This window comes from Ranitomeya imitator, chromosome 3 (genome assembly GCF_032444005.1).
Source record: "Ranitomeya imitator isolate aRanImi1 chromosome 3, aRanImi1.pri, whole genome shotgun sequence".
In the NCBI taxonomy this organism is placed as follows: domain Eukaryota; kingdom Metazoa; phylum Chordata; class Amphibia; order Anura; family Dendrobatidae; genus Ranitomeya; species Ranitomeya imitator.
The window spans coordinates 183,224,594-183,250,417 of NC_091284.1; the positions used below are offsets into that span (position 1 = coordinate 183,224,594).

Sequence of the window (25,824 nt, forward strand, 5' to 3'; positions counted from 1 at the left end):
GCATCTATATAAGGACGATGAGTACGAGGCAGGGATCAACCCTGAGGAAGGAGACAGGCGTCTCCGAAACGCGTCGGTTGTTTGGTCCTAGCTGCACTTCGTACTCACTCCCCGGGGGTTACGGTCACGTGACGGATCACATCACTTAGGTCCTGCGCACTGTTTGTACTCACCGCTGCTATTACACGCGGCGTCGGCTCTGCAAGATCCCGTCTCCACTCGGAGGTCAGTTGGTGGTGACTTGCCGCCGGCCGGGGCAGCCACCTGTTCACATCACTTCTCTATGCCTGAATGCCTCTGGAACAGGAATAACGCCATAGACTTCCAGCCAGCAACGGAGGTAGGAAAACTTTCCAAGTGCCTTTCATGAACTCTTTGGCTACATGAAGTGAACACACCAGGGATGTACCCGCAGTGCTTTAGGTACTAGACTATAACATTGGGACATTTCACAAGTGGTCATTTGTTTTTAAAGGACATTTCCACCTTTTGCCATTCCTGTCTGCTATTTTTCCAGCACATACCTATATATATATATATTATATATATATATGTTTTTACTTTTGCTTGCATTTTTTGGTGAAAAAGATAACAATTCTAGTGGAAGTGATCATCAGAGATTGTTACCTGAACAATTGAAGTAGGGTGCATTAGGGGTCCTGTTACGAGGTTGTGATTGTCGAGCTCCTCCCACACCACTGATTTCTGTGTACACTGTGCATAGGCAGAAAGCAGGTCCTGCTCTTCCTCCAGCTGTCACACGTCCTTACTCGGAGCTTTTCAACGGACCTTAGTGTGGTATACACCAGTGACTCATACAAAAGTGGGATTCCGACCTGCGGTTCATCTCATTTGCAAAAAGACAGATGTCCCTTGAGAAAGGCTAAATGTACCGAAACGTTGGGAAAATTTCACATATGTCTATCGTATAAATTGCAGAATTTTTTGAGTGGAATCCTACCATCATTTATATTTTTTTTAAATAAAATAATATCCATCTTTAAAAGCAACTTTAGTGTGCCGGAGTCTATTTATACTATATTGGACTTATTTTCTCCAGAGCACCTTCCTCTTGACAGTGAGCACCCTTATAACGTCTTTTTTGACATACTCTCTTGGCTGTCCTCAGACTGGCTGGTCACTATCCTGTCTGCTGTATCACCCCAGACTGAACCTGTACGATATATCAATGATGGAAATAACGGTCTGGCTCACTTGTGCCTGTGGTTCTCCCCTGCGGATGTCCACTTCCACATTGGGGTCCTCACCGGGTCTTCAGTCCTTGACCTGCGCCGACTGTCCATTGGCTTTGACGAACAAGGTCAGGACTGCGGGTCTTGACTGGCGTGGTTTGGTCCATACAACAAACCACTGGTTCAGGCCTCCTGGTACGTTACGGTGTCTCCGTTTCTATGTCCCCCTTAGCGCGTATCCTGCTGCTCTATTGGTTGGCGCCAAAATCTTTCCCGCCTTGCTACTTTGACCTCTTATGCCAGGGACCTGCATCATTCAGGTCATCTGACCCTGTGCTCCATCTAGACTCGTCCTTCCCGAAACTCTTCCCTTTCCAGTTGGTTCCGCTGGGTTCTGTTTGGGCAGAAGGTGGCAGTCTCCGGATACAAATACAGCACAGTGCTGGGGAATCTCATCTTCTGCAGCACACCGTCTTACCTAAGGGAATTCATCTTCCTAGTGTGACCGTGGCTCACGTTCATGCACAGGTGACCTATACTTGTACAGTACATAACATTTTTGCACAAAATATTTGGGTAGTGTACCCATAAAGGCCTCCTTGTAAATGCACAGCAAATACCCAACAATAAAAGTTTTATAGATCTCAGTATAACGCTGTGGATATAAAAAGTCACTCCCTTTAAAATTCCAGATTTTTGTCAAAAATCCCACACGAAGAATTATTTCAGAACATTTTCCGCCTTTAATGTCACCCATCATCTGCACAATTCAATTGAAAAATAAACAATTTAAAATAAATCTTTTTGGGTGAAAAAAAAGAAATACAGAGCAATAAAGTATTGTAGGTGCATATATATGCACACCCTCTAATGAATACTTGAAGTACCCTTTGAATTTATGACAGCACGCAGTTTTTTGGTAGGAGCCTATCCGTATGAAACATCTAGAAGTGGCTATTTTTGCCCATTCTTCCTTGCAGCAATCCAGATCTGTCAGATCTCCTGTGTAGAGCGCCCTCTACAGGACACCCACAGATTTTCAGTTGGATTCAGGTCAGGGATCTGTGTGGCCCAAACAATTTTCTTTTGGGTTTGATATTATCAATATGAGACTAAGGTACTGCCCATGTAAAGGCAGGAGCCATTGCATGGGGCACAACATGGTTAGATAGCCTGTCTACCTATTACAAGTCTCCCACGAGGCTACACGGAGTACAACGTCTGAACTGGGTGAGATCTAAAACAATTTTCACCTGACTGTTTAATTCATAGAACCCATGAGATAAGTGTTTGATACCCACACTGAGGTCTCTTTCTCTATTAGATTTTACATACATACAGTACGTCCATAGTTAGATTTCAACAGGTTATTTAACTGTGGATGCAGTTTCCAAGTTGAAAGTATTTTGGTAGAGACATAACAGTTAGTCACTTCACAAGGTAACCAACACATTTCCCAAACATTGCCTCATATAGCATTCCCGTATATTGCAGGTATGTGTGTCATCACCCCGTGGTCGGTGCTCATAGCCAGTGAGCATTTCTGCCACACACAGGCGATCTGACCATATCCTGTATGTAGTAGAGGCGATCAGCCAACTGCAGCTTCTAGTCTCCCATGGAGACTATTGAAGCATGCAAAAAAGTAAAAAAAAAATGTTTTAAAAAATATTTTAAAAATTAAAAAAAAAATAAAAGTTCAAATCACCCCCCTTTCGCCCCATTCAAAATAACACAATCAAAAAATTCAAATATACAAATCGGTAAACGGCGTAACGAGAAAAAAATTCAAAACGTCAGAATTACCTTTTTCTGGTCACCACGACATTGCAATAAAATGCAATAACGGGCAATCAAAAGATCATATCTAAACCAAAATGGCATCAATAAAAACATCATCTCGGGACACATAAAAAACAATACCTCACCCAGACGCAGATCACAAAAAATGGAGACACTACAGGTCTCGGAAAATGGTGCCATTTTTTTTTTTTTTTTTTTTTTTACCAAACTTTGGATTTTTTTTCACCACGTAAATAACAAAGAAACTAGACATGTTTGTGACCTAGAGAACCATAATGGCAGGTCAGTTTACGCATTTAGTGAACATCGTAAAAAAAAAAAAAAACACAGCAACTGTGGAATTGCTCTTTTTTTGCAATTTCACTGCACTTGGAATTTTTTTCCCCTTTTCTAGTACAAGATATGTGAAAACCAATGGTGTCTTTCAAAAGTACAACTTGTCCCACAAAAAAACAAGCCCACACATGGCCATATTTACAGAAAAATAAACAAGTTATGGCTCTGGGAAGAATTGGAGCAAAAAAACAAAAACGCAAAAGCAGATATTCCTCTGGTCGTGAAGGGGTTACGAAATGAAAAATCCTCCCAACCATAACATGGTGTACCCAACTCTCCTGAATCGCCTCTGTGTGCCCGAACAGACCTTAGGTGAACTGGGGAAGAGATGGGAGCCAGGCTGGGTGGATCAGGTTGCTAAGACCAGGAGGGTGCTGGTGTTTTCATATCTTGATGAAAAAATGTTAATTTTACCTTACGTTTTTAACATTTACAGCAATATTGGGTTCATGTATTCACTAGTCGCAGTGTGCCGACGCATCGTGTATGGATATGTTTGTACATTGGCCACATAGCATATTTGTGCACCTGTACATTAATTTAATACTAAAGTGTGCGGATCTATTTTTTAGCTAATGCATGTTATTGCTGACATTCAACATCTAGGAGAAATCCAGACAAAACTGATGACACCTTTCTAATTCGAGTACAGGTTTAAGGTATGGCTGCACAACCTGCGGCCCAGGCGCCACATTTAACCCATTCTATGCTTGCCTGTGTGGCTGTTTGCTTGTAGTTTCTGTAACAAAGAAAAGAGGGGTCACACACAGTCATCTCCATAACTTCTATAAATTTTAGGAGAATGGGGTCTCTAGATCGTTCGTTGTTACTCCAGAAGATATATGAGTTTTTCAGGTCGCCCACTATGCTTGTAAGGCCGGGATCACACATGCGAGAAAAACACGTCCGTGTCTCGCATGTGAAATCCAAGCTCTGGCGCCGGCACTGTGGAGCGAAGCGTGTGGCCGCATAGCAATACATGGAGCCGCACGCTCCGCTCTGGAGTGCTGGCACCAAAGCTTGGATTTCACATGCGAGACACGGACGTGTTTCTCGCATGTGTGATCCCGGCCTAAGTCTCTACATTGTAGTTTATGGCATTAAAGCTAACAATGGGGAAAGCCACATTCACGCAGGACCAAGGATGGACATATCTCTGGTGCACCCGATGCAGCTACACTGGGGACCAGAGGTGTAAGGGGGGCTCACCGACATTGATGCCTATTTTAGTGCATTTCCTTGTACTGCACAGGTGGTAATTTAATCACCTACACCAATAATGAGTTGGTGATTAAATTATCACCTGTGCAGTACAAGGAAATCCTGAAAACATGACCTGTTTGCAGCCCTCGAGGAATGCAGTTTGACACCCCTGGTATAGACCTACTATAGTAACAAAGGTCAGGGTCCATATCCTAAAATTCATTCAGCTACGTCAAAGCCCTGTACATACAGTGTAGTGAATGATGAGTCAGGGTGGGATTGTTGTAAACTTTCTCCATCCCACCCTGTGTCAGCAGGAACTGTATGAATGATTCAGGATATATAAGAGGTGCCCTGCAGCTTCCTGTACGTGGGTTACAGTCCTGGTGGGTGAGGAGCAGGGCTGATCATCTCCTGGTCTTGATGTCAGTGGCTGGGGCAAGAGGTCTCTGTTATTGATCCGTGTACTCAGGACTCTATTGACAGAAAGGACTGGGGACTGAGAGAAGGGCAGGAGCCTGGATGGACTAAGAGGCACCATAGAGCCACACATGCATCACCCAGGAGCCCAGGTCTGGTTACTGCTGCTGGGGTCACTGGCACAGATCACCCCCTGTGTGACCGCCCTGGACAGAAACTATTATGTGGCTGCTGTCATCACCGACTGGGACTACAGCAATGGGCAGAATGACAGGTAATCACCTCCAGACTGATCTGTGGGCAGAATGCAGGGCACTGTTGTAGTGCTGGCTGCAACCGTGTATATGTGATAGATCTGTTAAAAGCAATGTGAAAACTAAAGGAGAGATTTCTGTTATTCCTTCTTGCTGAATCCACTTCTGGATTTGACTTAAAAAACTGCTATGTTGTTTTTAGCTATTTTTTTCTCATAAAAGCCCTGCTTATTAAAGCACTTGTTATGATATAGTACAGGGACTATATATATATATATGTATATATATATATATATATATATATAAAAAAAAAATATATATATATATATACTGTAAATGTATTTTATCAGATTGCTGATGTAAAAGAAAAGACATTATTCTCAAGAACAAACATTATGGCTTTTTTCAAAAAGGGGTGCGTGAATTTAAATCCCGTACCACAGGCACCAGCTTTAAAATTAACTGCCTCGTAAATTGCCAATCTTGTTACGTTATTTATTTAATTGAGTGTGGCTGTGGTTTGCAATACATCGGTCGGACGATACAGACGATGCATGCTAGGCTCAATAAGCACCGCCATAATATCCGGAATGGGTTCATGTTACATAGTCTTTACAAACACTTTTCTCTAGTGCACCAAAAGAATTTGAATTCATTAAAACTTATTGTCACTGACCAGATTCCAGAGGATTTGCCTGATCGATGCAATAATTTAAAAAGAAGGGAGAGTTTTTGGATTTTCAAAGTCCGCATGCTGGCCCCTGAGGGGTTAAACCTCACAATTGAGAAAGTCACATAATATGTGTACGCATATGTACGTTGTTATAATTGTTTGTGTACATAAATGTTTTTGTGTACATTGTTTTAATTATTTAAATTGTTTTTAGGTTGGTTTTACCTTTATTTATACTAGTGCAGCCATGTATATGTATGTATGCGTGTGGTGTTTTTTTTTACTTATTTTTTTTATGTTAGTGCAGCTATAATTTGCATTTTTAATTATGTGGATGTTTTTAGAAATTGCTACCTCTTGGAGCTCATCAAGAGAATGCCAAGAGTGTGCAAAGCAGTCAAAGCAAAAGGTGGCTGCCTTGAAGAACCTAGAATACAAGACATATTTTCAGTTGTTTCACACTTTTTTGTTAAGTATATAATTCCACGTGTTAATTCATAGTTTTGATGCCTTCAGTGTGAATTTACAATTTTCATAGGCATGAAAATACAGAAAATTCTTTAAATGAGAAGTTGTGTCCAAACTTTTGCTATGTACTGTAGATAGACATGGGTACACTGCGGCTTTAACAACTTCCTTTGGTTTATTGTAGGCAGCATAAGTCAAGGTGTAAAAAAATAAGTATTAAACCTACCGGTAATTATGTTTCCAGGAGTCCATCCTGATAGCACACTGGAGGACGTCCTCCTCCTCTTGCTGGGACAGGAAACACACGAGAGTTCAAAAGGTCATGTCCCACCCCCAATCCTCAGTGTTGTAACAAGAACCGCCTTATGGAAATACAGAAAAAAATTATTTTAATGATAAATTGAACATATTACATCATATGCCAGGAACATATTACATCATATGCCAGGAACATATTACATCATATGCCAGGATCATATTACATCATATATATCACCAGGGAGGGAACAACCAGTGCTGTCAGGATGGACTCCTGGAAACATAATTACCGGTAGGTTTAATACCTATTTTCCAGGACATCCATCCTGACAGCACCCTGGAGAGTACCAAAGCATTTCTTCAGGGTGGGATTACCACTTGGAGAACCTTTCTCCCAAATGCAGTATGTTGACCAGACAAAACATCAAGTTTATAATGTTTACAAAAGGTGTTGGCAGTAGCCCATGTTGCAGACTTACAAATTTGCTCTAGAGAGGCGCCTGCCCTCTCAGCCCAAGAAGTAGCTATCCCTCGTGTAGAATGTGCATGGAGACCCTTTGGAGGTGGGACCCCCTCTGACTGATAGGCCTCGGAGATCACGGACGTGATCCAACGAGCAATGGAGGCCTTAGAGGCCTTCTTTCCTTTATTCTTTCCTCCAAACAAAATGAACAAATTTGGGTCTAAGACTGCCTGTCTGACATCAAGTGAATGAAGAGCATTTTCTTTTGCATTAGCCGGGTTATTACAAAAGGACGGTAACACAATTTCCTGATTTCTATTTTTAACCAATCCCACCTTTGGGATAAATGAGGGATCCAGTTTAAGGATTAAACTATCCTACGGGTCCGGGTCCCTAGTGCACAGGGCTTGAATTTCCCCCACCCTCTTAGCCATGGTAATTGCTAGTAAGAATTCTGTTTTACGTGTGAGGATTGAAATGGGCATATTATCAGCCGAGGCGTAATCATCTTTACAAAGGAATCTGAGGACCAAATTAAGGTCCCAGGAAGGTGACAATTGTCTAATGGTGGGGCGCAACCTCTGGGTGGCTCTGATAAATCTAACTATCCATGGGTGAGCTGCTAGGGGATAGTAAAAAAAAGAGCTAAGTGCCGAGATCTGCACTTTCAAGGTGCTTGGTTTAAGACCTTTGTCAAACCCAGCCTGCAGGAAATCTAGAATTCTGGGTAAAGGTACCGTCACATTTAGCGACACTGCAGCGATATAGACAACGATGCTGATCGCTGCAGCGTTGCTGTTTAGGTCGTTGTGTGGTCGCTGGAAAGCTGTCACACAGACAGCTCTCCAGCGACCAACGATGCCGAAGTCCCCGGGTAACCAGGGTAAATATCGGGTTACTAAGCGCAGGGCCGCGCTTAGTAACCCGATGTTTACCTTGGTTACCATTGTAAAAGTTAAAAAAAACAAACACTACATACTTACATTCCGGTGTCTGTCACATCCCCCGGCGTCAGCTTCCCTGCACTGTGTCAGTGCCAGCCGGCCGTAAAGCTGTCTGGGGGAGGGGAGTAAAGCTCGATACTGTAGCCTTCTGACACAGTCCGAAGGACCCACTGATTTTGAGTGATTTGGGCCCAATTCTCCGCAAAGTGGCGAAGCCTTCCCCTGATAAAAGTGGCGTCATTGTGTCTTAGATTTAGAGGAGGGGCTGAAGAAGAAACTTCTGTTCTTATTGCCCTGGCTACGGGAACCCCTATTAAATCCTCTATTGGATCTACCCCCTCTGAAATCGGACTGTCTCCTGAAGGGAAACCCTCTCCTAATGGACTGAGACCTCTTAGGCTTGTCCTTCGGAAACCCCTTCTTTTTATCAGAGGCGGACTCTAGGATAGTATCTAAGGAAGGACCAAATACCCTTGCTCCTGAGAAGGGAATTGAATATAGTTTGGCTTTAGAAGCATTATCGCCTGACCAGGATCTTAGCCAGACCGCCCTTCTAGCCGCGTTGGATAATGAACCACTTCTAGCCGAAAATCTGATGATTCAGCTGTCATATCGGACAGAAAGGCCATGGCTGATCTCATGATAGGAAGAGAATTTGGAATATTGGACCTTGGGGTTTTATTGGACAGATGCTCTTCCAATTGACCCATCCATAGGTACATAGATCGGGCTACCGAGGTAGCTGCTATGTTAGTCTTAATTAGGGCCGCAGACGATTCCCAGGCCTTCTTTAGCAGTATGTCGGCTTTTCGGTCCATGGGATCGCACAAATTTGATGAGTCCTCGAATGGTATGGCTGTCTTTTTTGGCAACCTTTGCCACCGGAACATCTATTTTGGGTATCTCTTCCCATAGTTTGACTTGTTCCGGCTCGATCAGGCTTGTTCAGCCTTGAAGTCTTTAGACAATACCAGCCGACGTTCTGCCTCTTTCCACTCCTCCAGTATCATGGCTTTAATATGCTCACTAACTGGGAAGACTGTCTGCCGACGTGACATAAGTCCCCCAAACATCAGGTCCTGCCTGGATTGTGGCTTAGATGTCTCTTCTATCTGCATTGTGCTTCGCACAGCCTGCACAAGATCATTCGTCTCCTCCGCCTGGAAGAGGTATTTCCTTTGGTGGTCCTGGCTCCCTGAAGGAAGCTCCCCCTCTTCTTCTGAGACAAAGTCTTCTGAGTCAGACTTGTCCTCAGAACTAAACTCCGGCTCTCTTAGGTCTCGCTCCCGTCTGGCTCTCTTGCGGCTGGGAATGGGGCTGGACTTCTCCGCCATACTGGACAAGGAAGCCTGAACTTCTTCTCATATTAGGGATCTAATTTCTGACAAAAGTGCAGACTGTTCGTCCCTCATAACCTTAGATGTGCAATCTGCACACAAGGTTTTGCCATGAGTGTCCGGAAGCTTCATGTTACATATAGGGCATGATGCATCTGCTGGATTTTGCAGAGGCCTTGCCGGATTTCTTAGCTTGACCAGGGGGGGGCAGCGGGGTTTCCCTTATCCTTAAATGACATAAGATAGGGAGTAAGTAATGGGGTAAGCCTGCTTGTGCGTGCAGATAGGGAAGTCTGCGCTATGCGCACTTACCCCTTCCTCGGCTGGCATGTTTCCTTCCATGAGGATTCCCGAGGTAGCAGGTCCCCGCAGCTCACAACGCTGGACAGAAGCGCTTCAGCTGCTACGCGTTCCACGCTGGAGCGCACACACTTCCCCCGCTCTTACAACGTCACCGGAAGTGAAGGTAACGGATGCTGCGATACCGGAAGTGACGCGGTTCCCTGGGAACTTCTGGAAGATGCCGTGCAGGGCGCAACACCGCTCTGGATGACGCTGCCACATAGAACCACATCCGCAGCCGAGAGCCTCCCCCCGGGAGGAGCGGCTGCCACCAGGAGCTTCGTCCCACTCCTGGTCTTTGGAGCAAAGGGGCCCCCCCTCTGGAGGGTTTCTGCCCTGAGCCTCTTGACAGGGGGAAGGGTATTGGCAAGCTGCACGATCCCCCTGAGCTCCAGTAAGCTGCGCAGCTTCTCTCGTGCGTCCCTTGCAAGGACAGGAAAAACACTGAGGATTGGGGGTGGGACATGACCTTTTGAACTCTCGTGTGTTTGCTGTCCCAGCAAGGGGAGGAGGACGTCCTCCAGGGTGCTGTCAGGAGGGAAAGCAAAGTCCTGGAAAGCAAAGTTTTGTAAGCCAGCCATTTAAAACCCAGACCATGTGACTGATCACATGATTGTGACATCACCAAAGGTCCTGTTGGCACACAGCAGTACTCGGCTCTGTAGGTGGAGCCACGGTGGACATTCTCCCACCCGCACTATTAATTTCCAGATAAAAACCAGCCTATAATGCAATTTTAATTTTACCCCCACAACACGTATTGTGCTGGAGGAAACTACTTTGGTTTCCCATCACTGACGCCATCATGTGCAGTGACACATATCTCCCCTCCATCACTCCACCAGTGACTTTGTCACAGCGGTTAATCTGCAGGTTAACAGCATTATGATGCTGTTCGGCGCCTGCATGCAGCCGAATGCAGCGGGGAATGAATGATCTTTATTCTTCCCGCCTGGATTTGGTATTCAGTCATAGGGGCGGGAGCGGTGCCGGCTCAGTCACCGCTCTGAGTATACAGAGCTGCCGCTGTAATGTAGAGCCAGTGTCAGTCAGGGACGGGGACATGGATACAGCGGCCGCTCTATATACTCAGAGCGCAGAGCAGTGACTGAGCCGGCACAGCTCCTGCCCTAATGACTGAATACCGAATGCTGGTGGGGAGGGGAGAATAAAGATAATTCTCTCCTACTGCATTCGGCTGCATGCAGGCGCCGGACAGCATCATAACGCCGTTAACCTGCAGATTAACCGCATATCTACAAGTTAACAGCATTATTTCTGGTGACCGGTTCCCTTTAATGGTGTTGCCGCCTCTGTGGCCTTTCAGAAAAGGTGTGTATATACTGACAGACCATGTGACACTTAGGATCCTGTCTTAGTAAAGGTACCGTCACACTAAGCGACGCTGCAGCGATACCGACAACGATTCGGATCGCTGCAGTGTCGCTGTTGTTTGGTCGCTGGAGAGCTGTCACACAGACAGCTCTCCAGCGACCAACTATGCCGGTAACCAGGGTAAACATCGGGTTACTAAGCGCAGGGCCGCGCTTAGTAACCCGATGTTTACCCTGGTTACCAGCGTAAAAGTTAAAAAAAAACAAACACTACATACTTACCTTCCGCTGTCTGTCCCTCGGCGCTCTGCTTCTCTGCCCTGTGTAAGCACAGCAGCCGGAAAGCACAGCGGCGCTCTGCTTTCCGGCCGCTGTGCTTACACAGGGCAGAGAAGCAGAGCGCCGAGGGACAGACAGCGGCCCTGCGCTTAGTAACCCGATGTTTACCCTGGTTACCAGCGAAGACATCGCTGAATCGGCGTCACACACGCCGATTCAGCGATGTCTGCAGGAAGTCCAGCGACGAAATAAAGTTCTGGACTTTCTGCAGCGACCAACGACATCACAGCAGGATTCTGATCGCTGCTGTGTGTCAAACTGAACGATATCACTAGCCAGGACGCTGCAACGTCACGGATCGCTAGCGATATCGTTTAGTGTGACGGTACCTTTAGATTGCACACAGGCGGACTTCCTTTCACTAAGCATGTGAGTTATGAAGGGAATTGCTTGCATTAGAAATTTTTAGGAGCTTCATGGCTAAAGGGGTGCACATATCAGTTTTTAGTTGTTTTGATCCCATAAATTTAATTTATGCTTATATTTTTCTCACTATACTGCACCAATCTTTGACTATTTAGTGCAGATGCATCATGCACAAATTGGATTACAAACATATTCAAACACAGGTTGTAATGTAGAAAAATAGGTAAAAATCCAAAGGGGTGAATACTTTTGCAAGCCACTGTAGGTAGGTAGGTAGATAGATAGATAGACTGACTATTTCTTTTCTTTTTCTTTCATTTTCTTGTTTTTCGTTGTGCGACCTTTCATCCTGTGTAAGATATGATCAGGTAGACAGATCACGACAAACAAAGCCAGCAAACATGAAGAGTTTTATGCTGGGCTTACATGCTAACATTTTGTGACTATTTACATTCGCTGCTATTATGATCATTGTAAAGATTTATAAACAATTCTGTAAAATGTGTGAACTTGTCAGTCTTTATTCCACCTTTCTTGATGTAGAAAAGTTATAAATTATGGTGCACAGCATACTTTGTGCTGTCATGTATTTGGTTATTTATTTATTGTGCTTGCTTATATAGTGACATCATATTCCGCTTCGCTTTACCGACATTTCCATCGCTGTTCCCCCTGTCTCAAAATTCCCTGTCAGTACGTCTTAGGAGTGTGGGAGGAAACCTACGCACACATGGGGAGAACATACAAACTCTTGGCAGATTTTGTCCCTCGTGTGATTTGGACCCAGGACACCAGCACGGGAGAGTATCAGTGCTAACCACAGACTGGTTTATTTTTCTCATCTCTCACTTTTAAATGGAACCTGTAAGTCCCCCAGGCCCTCCAACCCTGGAGCATTCACCTATTTTTGAGTAAATTCCCTGCCTAACCAGCCGTGTATAACGTTATTCTGTACAAATGAGGTATAAAACATCATTTATAATGTCCTCTTTTGCTATGCTAATGAGAGCTTTGATTAGTCGATGGGGCATTAGTTGCCCCAGACTATTCAATCCTTTCTTCAGGTTATCACGCCCCTGTTTCGTCACCGTCATGGCATCTCTGCAGCTGGGTGTACATTTCCCGGCATCAGAGATGCACTGCACGTGACCAGAGGCCATCTTCTGAATTTCCGATCTTGACCAGTCCACCTGAGAAGCTGGGTATATGGTTCTCCGGCTTCAAAGGTGCAGTGTGCATGACCGGAAGTTCAGAAGATGGCTTCTGGTCACGTGCAGTGCATCTATGACGCCGCAAAACGAACTATATCTATATAGTGAGTTATATATGGAGTTTATATGTTCTCAGTGTGTTTGTGTGGAGTTGATGTACTCTGGTTTCCTCCCACACTCCAAAGACATACTGATAGGGAACTTAGATTGTGAGCCTCAATGGGTACAACAATGATAATGTCTGTAAAGTGCTGCAGAATAAGATAGCACTATATAAGCAATGCATAATAATAAATATAGTGCTTGTGCTCGGGAAAAGTCATGTACTGGATCAGCAGAAATATCCAGCAGAATCCCAGGTGTTTGGGATAGATGCCACGTCTCATCAGCAGTTGCGTTCAGGCATGTAACGACTCATCATTACTTTACTCTATTAAAATTAACAGCCTTTTATTCTATGATTCTGTTAGGTTCCCTAGCAATGATCTCACGGACTAAGATAGTATATTAAAAAATTAGTTTGTGGTCAGTCAAATGCACTTTATGTATATGCATGGAGAGACCATTGGTTGATTCTTGAGCATTAGCAAGGAGAAACATTTAATGCCGTGGCTTCGAGTGGTTGTCTGATACTCAGAAAATGTATTTTAGGCATTGATGGTTTTAGGACAATGAACGTATGCTTACTCACCTTTCCATGAATCCATAGCAGAAGTGATGTCTGCTCCATTCAAAAGTCACAGAACTTTTGTAGCCTGTGATTGACTGCAGCGCTCGGGCGAATAGAAGAGCGTGTCATGGAATGCTTCTCTGATGCCACATTCTTCTGCTGACCTGACCACCTGCACTGGATCCGGATGAGCATACCTGAGTTTATTATTTTAAAAGCATCAATGCCTAAAAATACATATATTTTAGTTCTGGAAAATCCCTTTAAGTGTATTGCCTTGATCCCTGACTATACCAAGTGTCACGACTCTATTGTCAGATGTCCTAGGACTAGGGGCTCTTTCCCTGTTCCTACCACTAGGGACTGCCCTAGCTCACCCTGTTCCCTGGGTTATTTCTAATGGTGAAGATGCCGGGGCCACAAACCTTGCCTTAGCTCCTGAATCCACCCTCAGTCTGTACCCTTCCCCCACCCAGGGAAGAGGGGAGTAGTAGTGTACCGTAATATGCTAACGAGGCTTAACAAGGTAATATGGACAGGGGTAATGGAAAATTCCAAATATACTCACATATATAACAGTGGAATGCACCAGGGAGTGGACGATGGGGTTAAACCAAAGTAGAATATAGGGAATTATCACACACTCAAAATCCAAGCAACAGTGACAGATAAATCCACAAAACGCCTACTCTAATAATCACCAGCAACAACCTCCAGCCATGCAGCAAAAACTATCTCTGACAATGTGTGTTAGTCAGGATCCAGATTATATAACAAGTATATTAGCCACATATAAATGCAGTTCTGATGTAGAACTATAATGTAATATTTTCTTTTTTGTTATACAGCTCTGAATATGTCTTTAAGAAAATAGTTTTCAGGGAATATGAAGAAGGTTTTCAGAAAGCAAAAGCTGTATCCAAGTTGTCAGGTAAGCTGCACAATAAAATAATTTATTTTCTGATATAGAAGGTCCATTCAGATTGCCGTAGACACTCGATCAAGTGATGGTATAGTGTGAAGACAGGCTGGATAGTCCTGTTATTGCAATAAGACAAGAGATCAAGGCAGATGCCAAACATCAGCTCTGGTGCAACTGATCTGGAGAAAAGCGGCAGAATCAGAGAAGAGAGAATAGAATCTATATGATCCTTCCGGCACTATCCATCAATCTCTATAAGCTTCTCCACAGAACCATAAGAGTTAGCATGGTCCACCAAGAACAATTAAATGTTGATGGTCAGCTTTGAAATATTTCTTGAGTCTCCTACTTAAAGAGGTTGTTCAGGTTTGGGATGAAAGTCTCAATTCACTCTATGGAACTTCACACTTTTGAATTCTCACGGCTTGCACACCGCACACTGTTAGGATTCTCCGGTGCTGGTAGGTAGAGCGGGTGGTCACGTGACCACAAATATGCTATTATGTGCTGACTACAGCTGCTCTGCCTCATTTAATTCACTTGTATTGAGTCAGGCCACTCACGTTTAGTAGGAATATGGCCGTAAGTACGTAGATTGCCAACTTGTTTTCATATGACCGCTCTCTGTCTCTGCCAACACAGGAGAATCCTGACAGCGTGTGATGCTCCTAAGGCCATGTGCACACGTTGCGGATTCCATTGCGGAATTTTCTGCAGCGGATTTGACTAAATCCGCAGTGCAAAAAGTACTGCGGATTTATCGTGGTTTTTTGTGCGGTTTCCACTGCGGTTTTAGACACCTGCGGATTTTTAATATGGAGCAGGTGCCAAACCGCTGCGGATTCCGCACAAAGAATTGACATGCTGCGGAAAATAAACCGCAGCGTTTCCGCGCGTTTTTTTCCGCAGCATGTGCACAGCAGTTTTTGTTTTCCATAGGTTAACATTGTACTGTACACCGCATGGAAAACTGCTGCGGATCCGCAGCGTCAAAAAACGCTGCGGATCCGCAGCAAAAACCGCAATGTGTGCACATAGCCTAATTGGGGATTCAGAAGTCTGCAGTCAGTGTGACTGGACATCGCCTTAAGTTCCATGTGTTTATATGTAGATTATTTTGTATGCCTGCATTCTGTATATTTTTCAAACTTAAGAACAGATCATATGAAAGTTTTTATTTTTTTCTTCGTTGAAACTGTTTTTAGTTTTATAAAATATTTAGAGTAAAAGCAAACCTTAAATACTGCTATATCAAAAAATCCAGAAAAGAGAAACTACAAAGAAAATCACAATTTACACCTATTTTGGGCTTAATGTTCTCCTCTTTTGTTCGCTGTCAGTCCTATGAAGAAAACTACACTCTCAAAAAAATAAAGGGAACACTAAAATCCCATATCCTAGATATCACTAAATCAATAAAAAGCTGGATGGAAAGTAAAAGGGCAATATGGTCTTGTCTGGGTATTAAGAGATACCTGTAATCAGATTTTACTCACCAGATAGAGCACAAATACAGGCTCATTGAAATTTTAGCTGCTGCAGATCCACAGGTCTCCTCGTGACCAGTCAGAGTAAAAAAAAAACAGAGGATAAAAAGGTGGATTAGCTCCGCACTGCTTGAAAGATAGAAGTCGAAATGGATATTCAGATGAAAAGTGGCTTCAACGCATTTCGGAGTACTATGACTCCTTCATCAGGAAACCACAAAAGTATATTGAACTTTATACTTTTGTGGTTTCCTCATGAAGGAGTCATAGTACTCTGAAACGCGTTGAATAAAGCCACTTTTTCATCTGAATATCCATTTGGACTTCTATCTTTCAAGCAGTGCGGAGCTAATCCACCTTTATATCCCTTTTTTTTACTCCAGATATCACTGAATGAAATATTCCAGTTGTAAATCTTTATTTATTACATAGTGGAATGTGTTGAGAACAATAAAACCTAAAAATGATCAACGTAAATCACAACTAATATCCCACGGAGGTCTGGAGTTGGAATGATGTTCAAAATCAAAGTGGAAAATGAAGTTACAGGCTGATCTAACTTCAGTGGAAATGCCTCAAGACAAGGAAATGATGCTCAGTAGTGTGCGTGGCCTCCACGTGCATGATCTCCTACAATGCCTGGGTATGCTCCTGATTAGAAGAAAGCAAAATCTATATACTGACTATAAGTCACATAGACAATACCACTATAAATTATATATAACAAAGCATAAGTGGAAAAAATAAAACGTAACTTTTATTATTAAAGCCACACAAAAACAAAACCAAACACCCAAGTGAATAAAAACTGGGGCATAGTCTCAACCAAATGGTATGGTAACCATATATGGTTTCTTGACTTCAGCTTCTTTACAGGTTATATCCTAGATGTATTTGATTTCACTAATATTCTAGAGTCGAAATCATTTAATCCTGTTAGGGGATAATCAGTTTCTATGGTTACCATACCATTTGGTTGAGACTATGCCCCAGTGTTTATTCACTTGGGTGTTTGGGTTTGTTTTTGTGTGGCTTTAATAATAAAAGTTACGTTTTATTTTTTCCACTTATGCTTTGTTATATGCTCCTGATTAGGCGGCAGTTGGTCTCCTGAGGGATCTCCTCCCAGACCAGGACTAAAGCATCCGCCAGCTCCTGGACAGTCTGTGGTGCAACGTGACGTTGGTGGATGGTGCGAGACATGATGTCCCAGATGTGTTCAATCGGATTCAGGTCTGGGGAACGGGCGGGCCAGTCCATAGCTTCAATACCTTCATCTTGTAGGAACCGCTGTCACACTCCAGCCAAATGAGGTCTGGCATTGTCCTGCATTAGGAGGAACCCAGGGCCAACCGCACCAGCATATGGTCTTACAAGGGGTCTGAGGATCTGGTCTCAGTACCTAATGGCAGTCAGGCTACCTCTGGTGAGCACATGGAGGGCTGTACGGCCTTCCAAAGAAATGCCACCCCACATCATTACTGACCCACTGCCAAACTGGTCATGCTGAAGGATGTTGCAGGCAGCAGATCGCTCTTCACAGCGTCTCCAGACTCTGTCACGTCTGTCACATGTGCTCAGTGTGAACCTGCTTTCATCTGTGAAGAGCACAGGGCGCCAGTGGCGAATTTGCTAATCCTAGTGGTGTTCTGTGGCAAATGCCAAGTGTCCTGCACGGTGTTAGGCTGTGAGCACAACCCCCATCTGTGGACGTCAGGCACTGAGACCATCCTCATGGAGTCGGTTTCTAACTGTTTCTGCAGACACATGCACATTTGTGGCATGCTGGGGATAATTTTGCAGGGCTCTGGCAGTTCTCCTCCTGTTCCTCTTTGCACAAAAGCTGAGGTAGTGGTCCTGCTGCTGGGTTGTTGCTTTCCTACGGCCCCCTCCATGTCTCCTGGTGTTCTGGCCTGTCTCCTGGTAGCGCCTCCAGCCTCTGAACACTACGCTGACAGACACAGCAAACCTTCTTGCCACACCTCGCATTGATAATGAGCTGCACTACCTGAGCCACTTGTGTGGGTTGTAGAGTCCGTCTCATGCTACCACGAGTGTGAAAGCACAACCAACATTCAAAAGTGACCAAAGCATCAGCCAGAAAGCATTGGCACTGAGATGTGGTCTGTGGTCCCCACCTGCAGGACCACTCCTTTATTGTGTGTCTTGATAATTGCCAATAATTTCCATCTGTTGTCTGTTCCATTTGCACAACAGCATGTGAAATTGATTGTCAAACAGTGTTGCTTCCTAAGTGGACAGATTGATTTCACAGAAGTTTGATTTACTTGGAGTTATATTCTGTTGTTTAAGTGCTCCCTTTATTTTTTTGAGCAGTGTATATTTTGGCATATATATGTGCGCCTTTGACCCCTCTGTGGCTAAATGTGATATCTGGCATATGAAGCCCCCAGAAAATGTCAGGCTGGCCATCCCTGGACTGCAATGTGAACTATGTATGTATGACAACCTTATAAGACCTGTAACATAAGTCATATTAGTTGTCAGCTTTCCTAATAGAATTAACAAGGAAGTGGCAGTAACAGCATGATAGGAGGGCGGGGGACAGAGGAGTTTTTAGGTTTGAAACTCTTAGGACCAACGAGCAAAGTTTCTTCTTCTCGGCTTGGACCATGGGGATATGTACGAGACATGATTTTATAGTTTTTAATTAATGTAACAGCCACAAATAGTTTTCTTAAACCACAGCAAATTTTCTGTTTAGATAACGTTATTTATTTTTTATTCATTCTTTTACGTGTGGGATGCAGAACCTGGTACTGGTTTTATAAGATTATGGAGATTAATCATCAAGTTTTTGGCAAATGTAAAGCTATGGATTAAGGAGAAAGATAACAGAATGTCAAACACATAAGGAAAACTGGAAATCTAAAAGTTTGACTAGTGTTAAAGGAGTCTGTCAGCAGGATTTCACCCCCAAACTATTTATATGTACTTGTAGCTCTTTCAACGACAAGTCCAGCAATATCTTTACATGGCAAGTCCATTCCCGCATTACTGAAAAATCAGCCTTTGAATTGATATGCCTGATGGACTATTGTAGATTTGAAGCCTTTGTCTCTCCAGCTCCTGCTGACTGATGGCTCCTATCTCCTATGCCTGAAGTCACAGCGATGGAGTGACAGAGGCTTCAGATCTACCATAGGTCTTCACCCTTATATCAATTCAAATGCAAATTACTCAGAAACAGAGGAACTTACTGGCCATGCTGGACCAGGAGGCATGATACCAGTTATCCTGTAGTGATTAGTGATGAGCGAATATGCTCGTTACTCAAGATTTCTCGAGCACGCTCGGGGGTCCTCCGAGTATTTTTTAGTGCTCGGAGATTTAGTTTTTATTGCCGCAGCTGAATGATTTACATCTGTTAGCCAGCTTGATTACATGTGCGGGTTCCCTAGCAACCAGGCAACCCCCACATGTACTTATTCTGGCTAACAGATGTGAATCATTCAGCTGCGGCAATAAAAACTAAATCTCCGAGCACTAAAAAATACTCTGAGGACCCCCGAGCGTGCTCAGGAAATCTCGAGTAACGAGTATATTCGCTCATCACTAGTAGTGATACATTCCTCCAGATAAAACACTGATTATATTAAAATAGCAAAGCACTGTCTTTCCCTACATCATGGTGCTCTCAGATTACACAGCAAAACATTGTAAAGATCATGGACCCCAATGCAAAATCTCCAACATGATGCTCCCATCTAACATGGATATATAATAGTATTAGCCTTTTTCAGATCTGATGTATGACTGCAACTGCTGCACCCACTGTAGTTACACCCATGTTCCTACCAATAAATAGGAGGAAGGCATGCCGCTGGAGGCTGTGTAGTCCACTGGCCAATGTCCTGCTGGGAAACCTTGGGATCTGGCATTTACGTGGATGTTACTTTTACAGGTACCACGTACCTAAATATTATTGCTGATAAGGACACCCCTAATGGCAACAGGTTTCCAGCAGAATTGCACTTTGTCACACCAAAAAAAGTTTAGGAACGGTCCACCGACCCAATTAACAATCAGTGGGTTGTTCTGAAAAACAGGTCTGAATCGTTTAAGGGGTTGTCCACTACTTGGGCTGCTCTTTTTCAATTGCTATATTCTCCCTTATAAAATAAAAACAGCCCATACTCATCTCCAATGCCATGCACCTGATCTGCCGGGGCTCATGTGACGTTGTTCTGCTACATGAACCAATATACGGCCGATTCAGTCTCACTTCTTTTCGATGAGACTGAACCACAGAAGATGAGAGCGCTGCTTCTTCTCTCTGACTTCCTCCAAATATTAGTTATATTCATTGGAAGTGAGAGCGAACCGTCCGCTTATTGGCTTCTGGGCTCATGTGGCAAAACAGCATCATGTGAGCCCGGGAGATTCGCTGGTACTACATCAGCATCGAATGTGAGTATAGTCTGTTTTATTTTCTAAGGGGAGATACACCATCTGAGAAGGGGTTACCCACCTTGCAACTTCTAGAGCTTGCAGGATCTGCTACTAATGTTGTCCTGGTGGCAGATACCATAGAGACCCTGCCTAGAATGGTCAGAGCTGTTGTGGCGGCCCAGTACAGTATTATCAGCATATATTTCTCTGGTGAGCTGTTCATTATGTGCTCTATGAACTATGGGGGAAGCAATTACTCTTTTTACATGGGGACTTTAATGTTACTTTGATGAAGGTTGTTTTCTGCTATTTGAAGCCAGCACATAATCTTCTTAAAATTGCATTTCCTGCTGCTCAAATCCCGGGATCATTCCTGCTCCGCACCCCCTGCTGCTGTATTTACCCCCAGCAAAGGCCTGAGATTCTAGACGCTGTGCGGCATCCTGTAATTGTGGGGGAGTCGTGATGTTGAAACAAGGGCTTATGACTAGATGTTTGGGCAGCTGGAATATTCTATTCAGGTCAATGGTATTACCGTGCAGATATGTGTATAATACTATTGTCCTTGTGATCCCATGAGGCTAATGTTAAGGAAAAGTGTATTTATTCTGCCTCCACCAATGTCTATCATGAATTCCATCCCTGCATGTGTAAGGGATGAGAGATCCACCCCTTTAATAATTGATAATGTTACATGTGTTAACAAATTTATTATGGTACTGCTACACTAATATGTGTATTACCAGTCATCAGATTTGTGTTTTATTGGTACTGCTACACTACTTTGTGTATTACCATGTCATACATATTGCTAATGTTCTTTTTCCCTTCTTTGTGTCTGAATAGGGAAAGCGTAGTGATGGAGTTTGGCCACTAGATGGGGCATCATGTTATTAATTACTAGTTAATGTAGGAGGGGTTGGTAGCAGGATAGAGAGGGGGAACTTCCTGATTTAGTTCAGTAGGGGCCGGAGCACCCAGCCAGTCCAGACGGGCTTAATTGCCCTGTGATATCTGCACCTACCCTGTAACATTCTAGAACAAGGAGCCCAGCGTCCGCAGCATTGAGCCAGAACCGTGGAGGCAAGGACCACAGTGGAAAAGACAAGGAAGAAGCAGAGACTGGTCGGGAGACATAGTCAGCTCTTGCATGTGACAACTCATAGCCTGAGTGGATTCCCTCAGCATCAGGGCAATGCGGTCGCAGAATGGATCCCCAGGCATAGTGAACCCAGGGCTGGAGCAGGCTGAGTCCTCACAAAGTGCAGTATCGGAGAGTAGATCACTCACTAAACACCAGTTAGCTACGTAAACAGTAACTTGGCTGGTGCAAAACAGTTAATGGAGGGACTAACCGTTGTGGAGCTGGATTGGGAGGACCTAGGGGAAACGTGTGATGCGGTCCATCCTGGATACATGCAGTGTGAGATGGAGAACAGAGGGAAAGAGAAAGACATGTGTAACAATGATTCCACTAATGATGCTGTAAGGACTATAAATGTGCTGAGGAAAAGTAAAGTCGTTTGAAAGTTAAACCGGACTGTGTCTCTATCCTGGTTACTCCAAATGATGGCAGCCTGTGATGAAGCAGAGGTGACCCTGATGGTGCAGATAATGAGGACACAGGTATGGAAAGAAATGGACAGTGTCTCCATGCATCGGGAGGCCAAGGTGCAGAGATGTCAGAATGTACGGCCATGACTACTGCCCCGGCCCTGCCTCGTACACATGCATGACGCAGATGTCTACAGACCCTTAACACCCTTTTAGCTAAGTGAACCTCAAATAAGAAGATTCTGGTTAAAAAAAACAACAATAACCAGATAACACTCACCCTCCCCACAGCTTCTCCCGTCTGTGAGATCTGGCTGCAGCGGTGATATCACTTTGCAGCGCATTTCATTGCTGCAGCCAATCACTGGCTTTTGACTTCTACATTGGTGGAGTCTGTGAGCTCACTGATTGTCTACAGTGGTGATGCGCTCTTTCAATGTGATCTCGCCACTGCAACCAAAACAGAGATGGGAGCATGGAGCTGGACTCCGGGGAAGGTGAGTATTACCGTATCTGGATTTGTTTTGTTACTAGTATTCGATTATTCGGGAGCCACTTTTCTAAAACTGGAAAAACACTTTCTGCACCGTAATCACATAGATGTCAGTTCCATAATGTACTGTACATATCAGCATATCTCTCTTTTGTATAACGGCTTATGCAGATGACCATGGTTTCGATCAGACTGCGATCTGTCAAAACATCGGATTGCACTCAAACCAATGTTATTCTATGGAGCTGTGCACATATCCATTTTTTCCTTGGACCAAGTGGTCTGAGGGAAAAATCACAGCATTCATAATTTGTCTCCGATAACACAGGTCTACAAAAAAAAAAAATTGGTTTCAGGTGCCAATATTTTTCTAATGGATTTAGGATAATTTGAGGCTGCTGAATTAAAAAAATCCCATTACTTTTGCTGAATTAGTTCTAGTTTTTTAGATAATTCATCGAGGTAATGCATTCCCCATAAGCGACTTGTGTAGGATAACAAATACAATAGCGTTTGGTGGTTTGGTCCATATTTTGACTCTTTGTAATGAAATATCCCATGTCATTTTTTTTGTATTTCAAGTTGTAGGCTTACAATTCTATAAAAGAGACTTTTTGAAGCCAGAATTATACTGTCATTAATTAACTATTACAGTATATATTTCAGAAACTAGAGCCAATCTGGCAAAACTGAAGTCATATTCTTAATCCGCACCATAAACTTAATATAAAACCGTTCACACATCATTGAAACCATAATCACTGTATACCAGTGTAATTAGATGACATTTAGCCATTCATGTCTATGGGTCTATGGAAGGCATTGGATCGCACTTGGATGACATCCGAGGGCCATTCAATTTTCAGATTGAAGTGGGAAGATAGAGAAACATTTTTTTCTTTCCACCTCTGAGAAAATCAAGTCACACTCTGACTTTGATGAGCCTCTGGTCAGATTGTGATTCTCAGAATCTGACCAATTTTCTCTGTGGTCTGCACCTGCTCTTAGGAGAACCTAACCTCAATCAGCAGAATTGCATATGTGACCGGCCGCCTGTTGTTTGCTGACTGATTCACTGGTTAGGGTGGTTTTATATGTCTGAAATTTGCAGTCCAAGTTCAGACAACGATGTCTTAACAGACTTTGGGTCTGCTGAAATTATCAAACAGCCTTTTCTATGCCTCTAAAGCTGCTGGTCTGCTCTTGGACTGTGAATGTCAGATGCATTATACCTGCCTAACCTTGTTATCAGAGCATTCTCATTGCTAGTTGTTGAGTCTCTAATGATATCAGGTCACTTTTTCTTATATGATTTTGTTGTTATTTATAAAATATCTACATGACAAGTATTCTTATCACTTTATTGCCATTACACACACAATGCCATTGCTCCAGTGGTCCTCGCCAGTTTCTGCTGACTTACTGCAATAATCATGCACCATACATTGACTGCTTCATGTGACCACTGCAGACAATCATTGACCCCTTTGGTAATGCCTGCATATTACTCATGTGGCCTGTAATTGCCGGTATTTTTTATATGAAAGATGTCCAGCAAGTAAACAGTGGTCATCATATATTGCACATTTAAAGAGGACTTGTTACTTGTTCATAATAATTTTGATACATTGTAAACATCCCTGAGCTCCCATAATTCTGACACTCTTTTCTATTTTGCGCTGCTTCATTTAATTGCTGAGATGTTCAAGTTTCATTTTTTTGGAGCAGAAAATGTGAAATTTCTTCTTGCAAACCAACTAGTGTTTCTTCTGCATTTTCTCTAGGAAGTGTGTACTTTCCACCTTCCCGGTAGCTGCTAATCACAGTTATAGCAGTGTTCAATGCTACCTAGTTGTGATTGCTGACATTGGGATGGAAGGGTGAAAACACACGCCCTCAGAGTAGATTACAAAGAAAATTGTCTCTTGATGCTCAACTTGCTCCTTCAGAATTCCCCAAGGTCCTCAGGTCGACCAAGTGCACTGAGTGATAGTAGCATCTTCTCTTTCATTATTGCATCTGCTGCTCTTATCTATTTTGCGCCACATCTCTCCTTTGCAGAGTTATTCACATTTATTGCTTTTGGAGTGCAGTATGTGAAATCTCTGCTTGTAATTCAACATATCTTTTTTGTTTCTTCATAATCGTCTATGAAAATTCTGCACTTTGCTATTTAAAACATGGCTGCATCTAGATAATATATATGAAATTAGTCAGCTGTGGGTTATTATATTTTAAAATTACAATTATAAGGTTTTATTCATATTCAGTTTCAGAATGGCTTCATTTGTTCTTCTTTAGGTATCCTTGGACCGACGTTACGTGCAGAACTTGGAGATACTTTAAAAGTCCATTTTAAGAATATGGCTAGTAAGCCTCTTACCATTCATCCACAAGGAATTTCATATGGAAAGTTGTCGGAAGGTAAAAAAAAAATTAAATTCCACTCAACCATTCATAATTGAATAAATATACAGGCGAAATAAAATTATTTTTACTTGTTACATGAGTCCAAATAATATAATGTCTGTCCTTTTTTATATACAGTATTTTATCACTCACAGATCAGGCGCCTGGATCACTTTCCCTGCCAGAACACCCTAACTAGCATCACTGCAGAATACATGAATAGGGATGATACAAACAGGACACAAAATGTATAGCATCCACAGAGGTGCTCGAATGCTGACCCCCTCTTTATTAAACAAGGTTTATAGGTAACTTCTGTACACCAGAACCTATCATTTACTTCTTGCATTACATAATGTTCACACTGATCACTAAATAGAGTTTTTCAGGTGCGCAAACCAGTCCAGTTTTTCAAGAGAGAGGTGTTTCAGAAAACACAGACAATTTTTTTCCTGAAGCATCTTTTTTCCATTTTTTCATCTTTAAACTCTTTTTTAATGTTTTTGACTGCTGGCAGTATTTGTATTAGCTTTTCAGCATTTTGTGTGTTTTTTTTTTACTGCTGTTTTTGTCATTTTTTTTATAGCTCCATTTAACAATAAAGAAAATACTAAGGGTGTTTTAAGTAAAAATACCAACAAAATGGTCAAAAAGATAACCAGAACATCTACCATGCATCTTTTGAGCTTTCCCATTGACTTGTATTGTAAAGTACATTGCGTATTCATCTCTGTAAACACCTGACAAATGGACATGTCATTTCTTTTAATCGTTTGGCAGCTTTGGAAACCTGAAAAGGTTAAAATACTCTAAAAAACCTGAACATATGAGTAGTATGTAATTTTAGCATAGACAGGAACATGTTCATTCTTTTTAGCATTTCTGAGCACTTTTTCAGGCAGGTTTCAGAGCAGACCCCTCCAGAAAAAAAC

At 43.0% G+C, this 25,824-nt stretch overlaps 1 protein-coding gene across 1 annotated transcript in view; it reads left to right on the plus strand.

Moving 5' to 3' along the window:
* The first annotated feature begins 4,903 nt into the window (after window positions 1–4,903).
* The window catches only part of F5 (coagulation factor V), a 128,926-nt gene continuing 108,005 nt past the window's right edge, over window positions 4,904–25,824 (plus strand). The window contains exons 1-3 of the mRNA XM_069761677.1: window positions 4,904–5,229; window positions 14,463–14,545; window positions 24,785–24,907. Of these exons, the coding sequence (XP_069617778.1) occupies window positions 5,087–5,229; window positions 14,463–14,545; window positions 24,785–24,907 (349 nt within the window). The 5' untranslated portion in view covers window positions 4,904–5,086. The remainder of the gene's footprint in view (window positions 5,230–14,462; window positions 14,546–24,784; window positions 24,908–25,824) is intronic.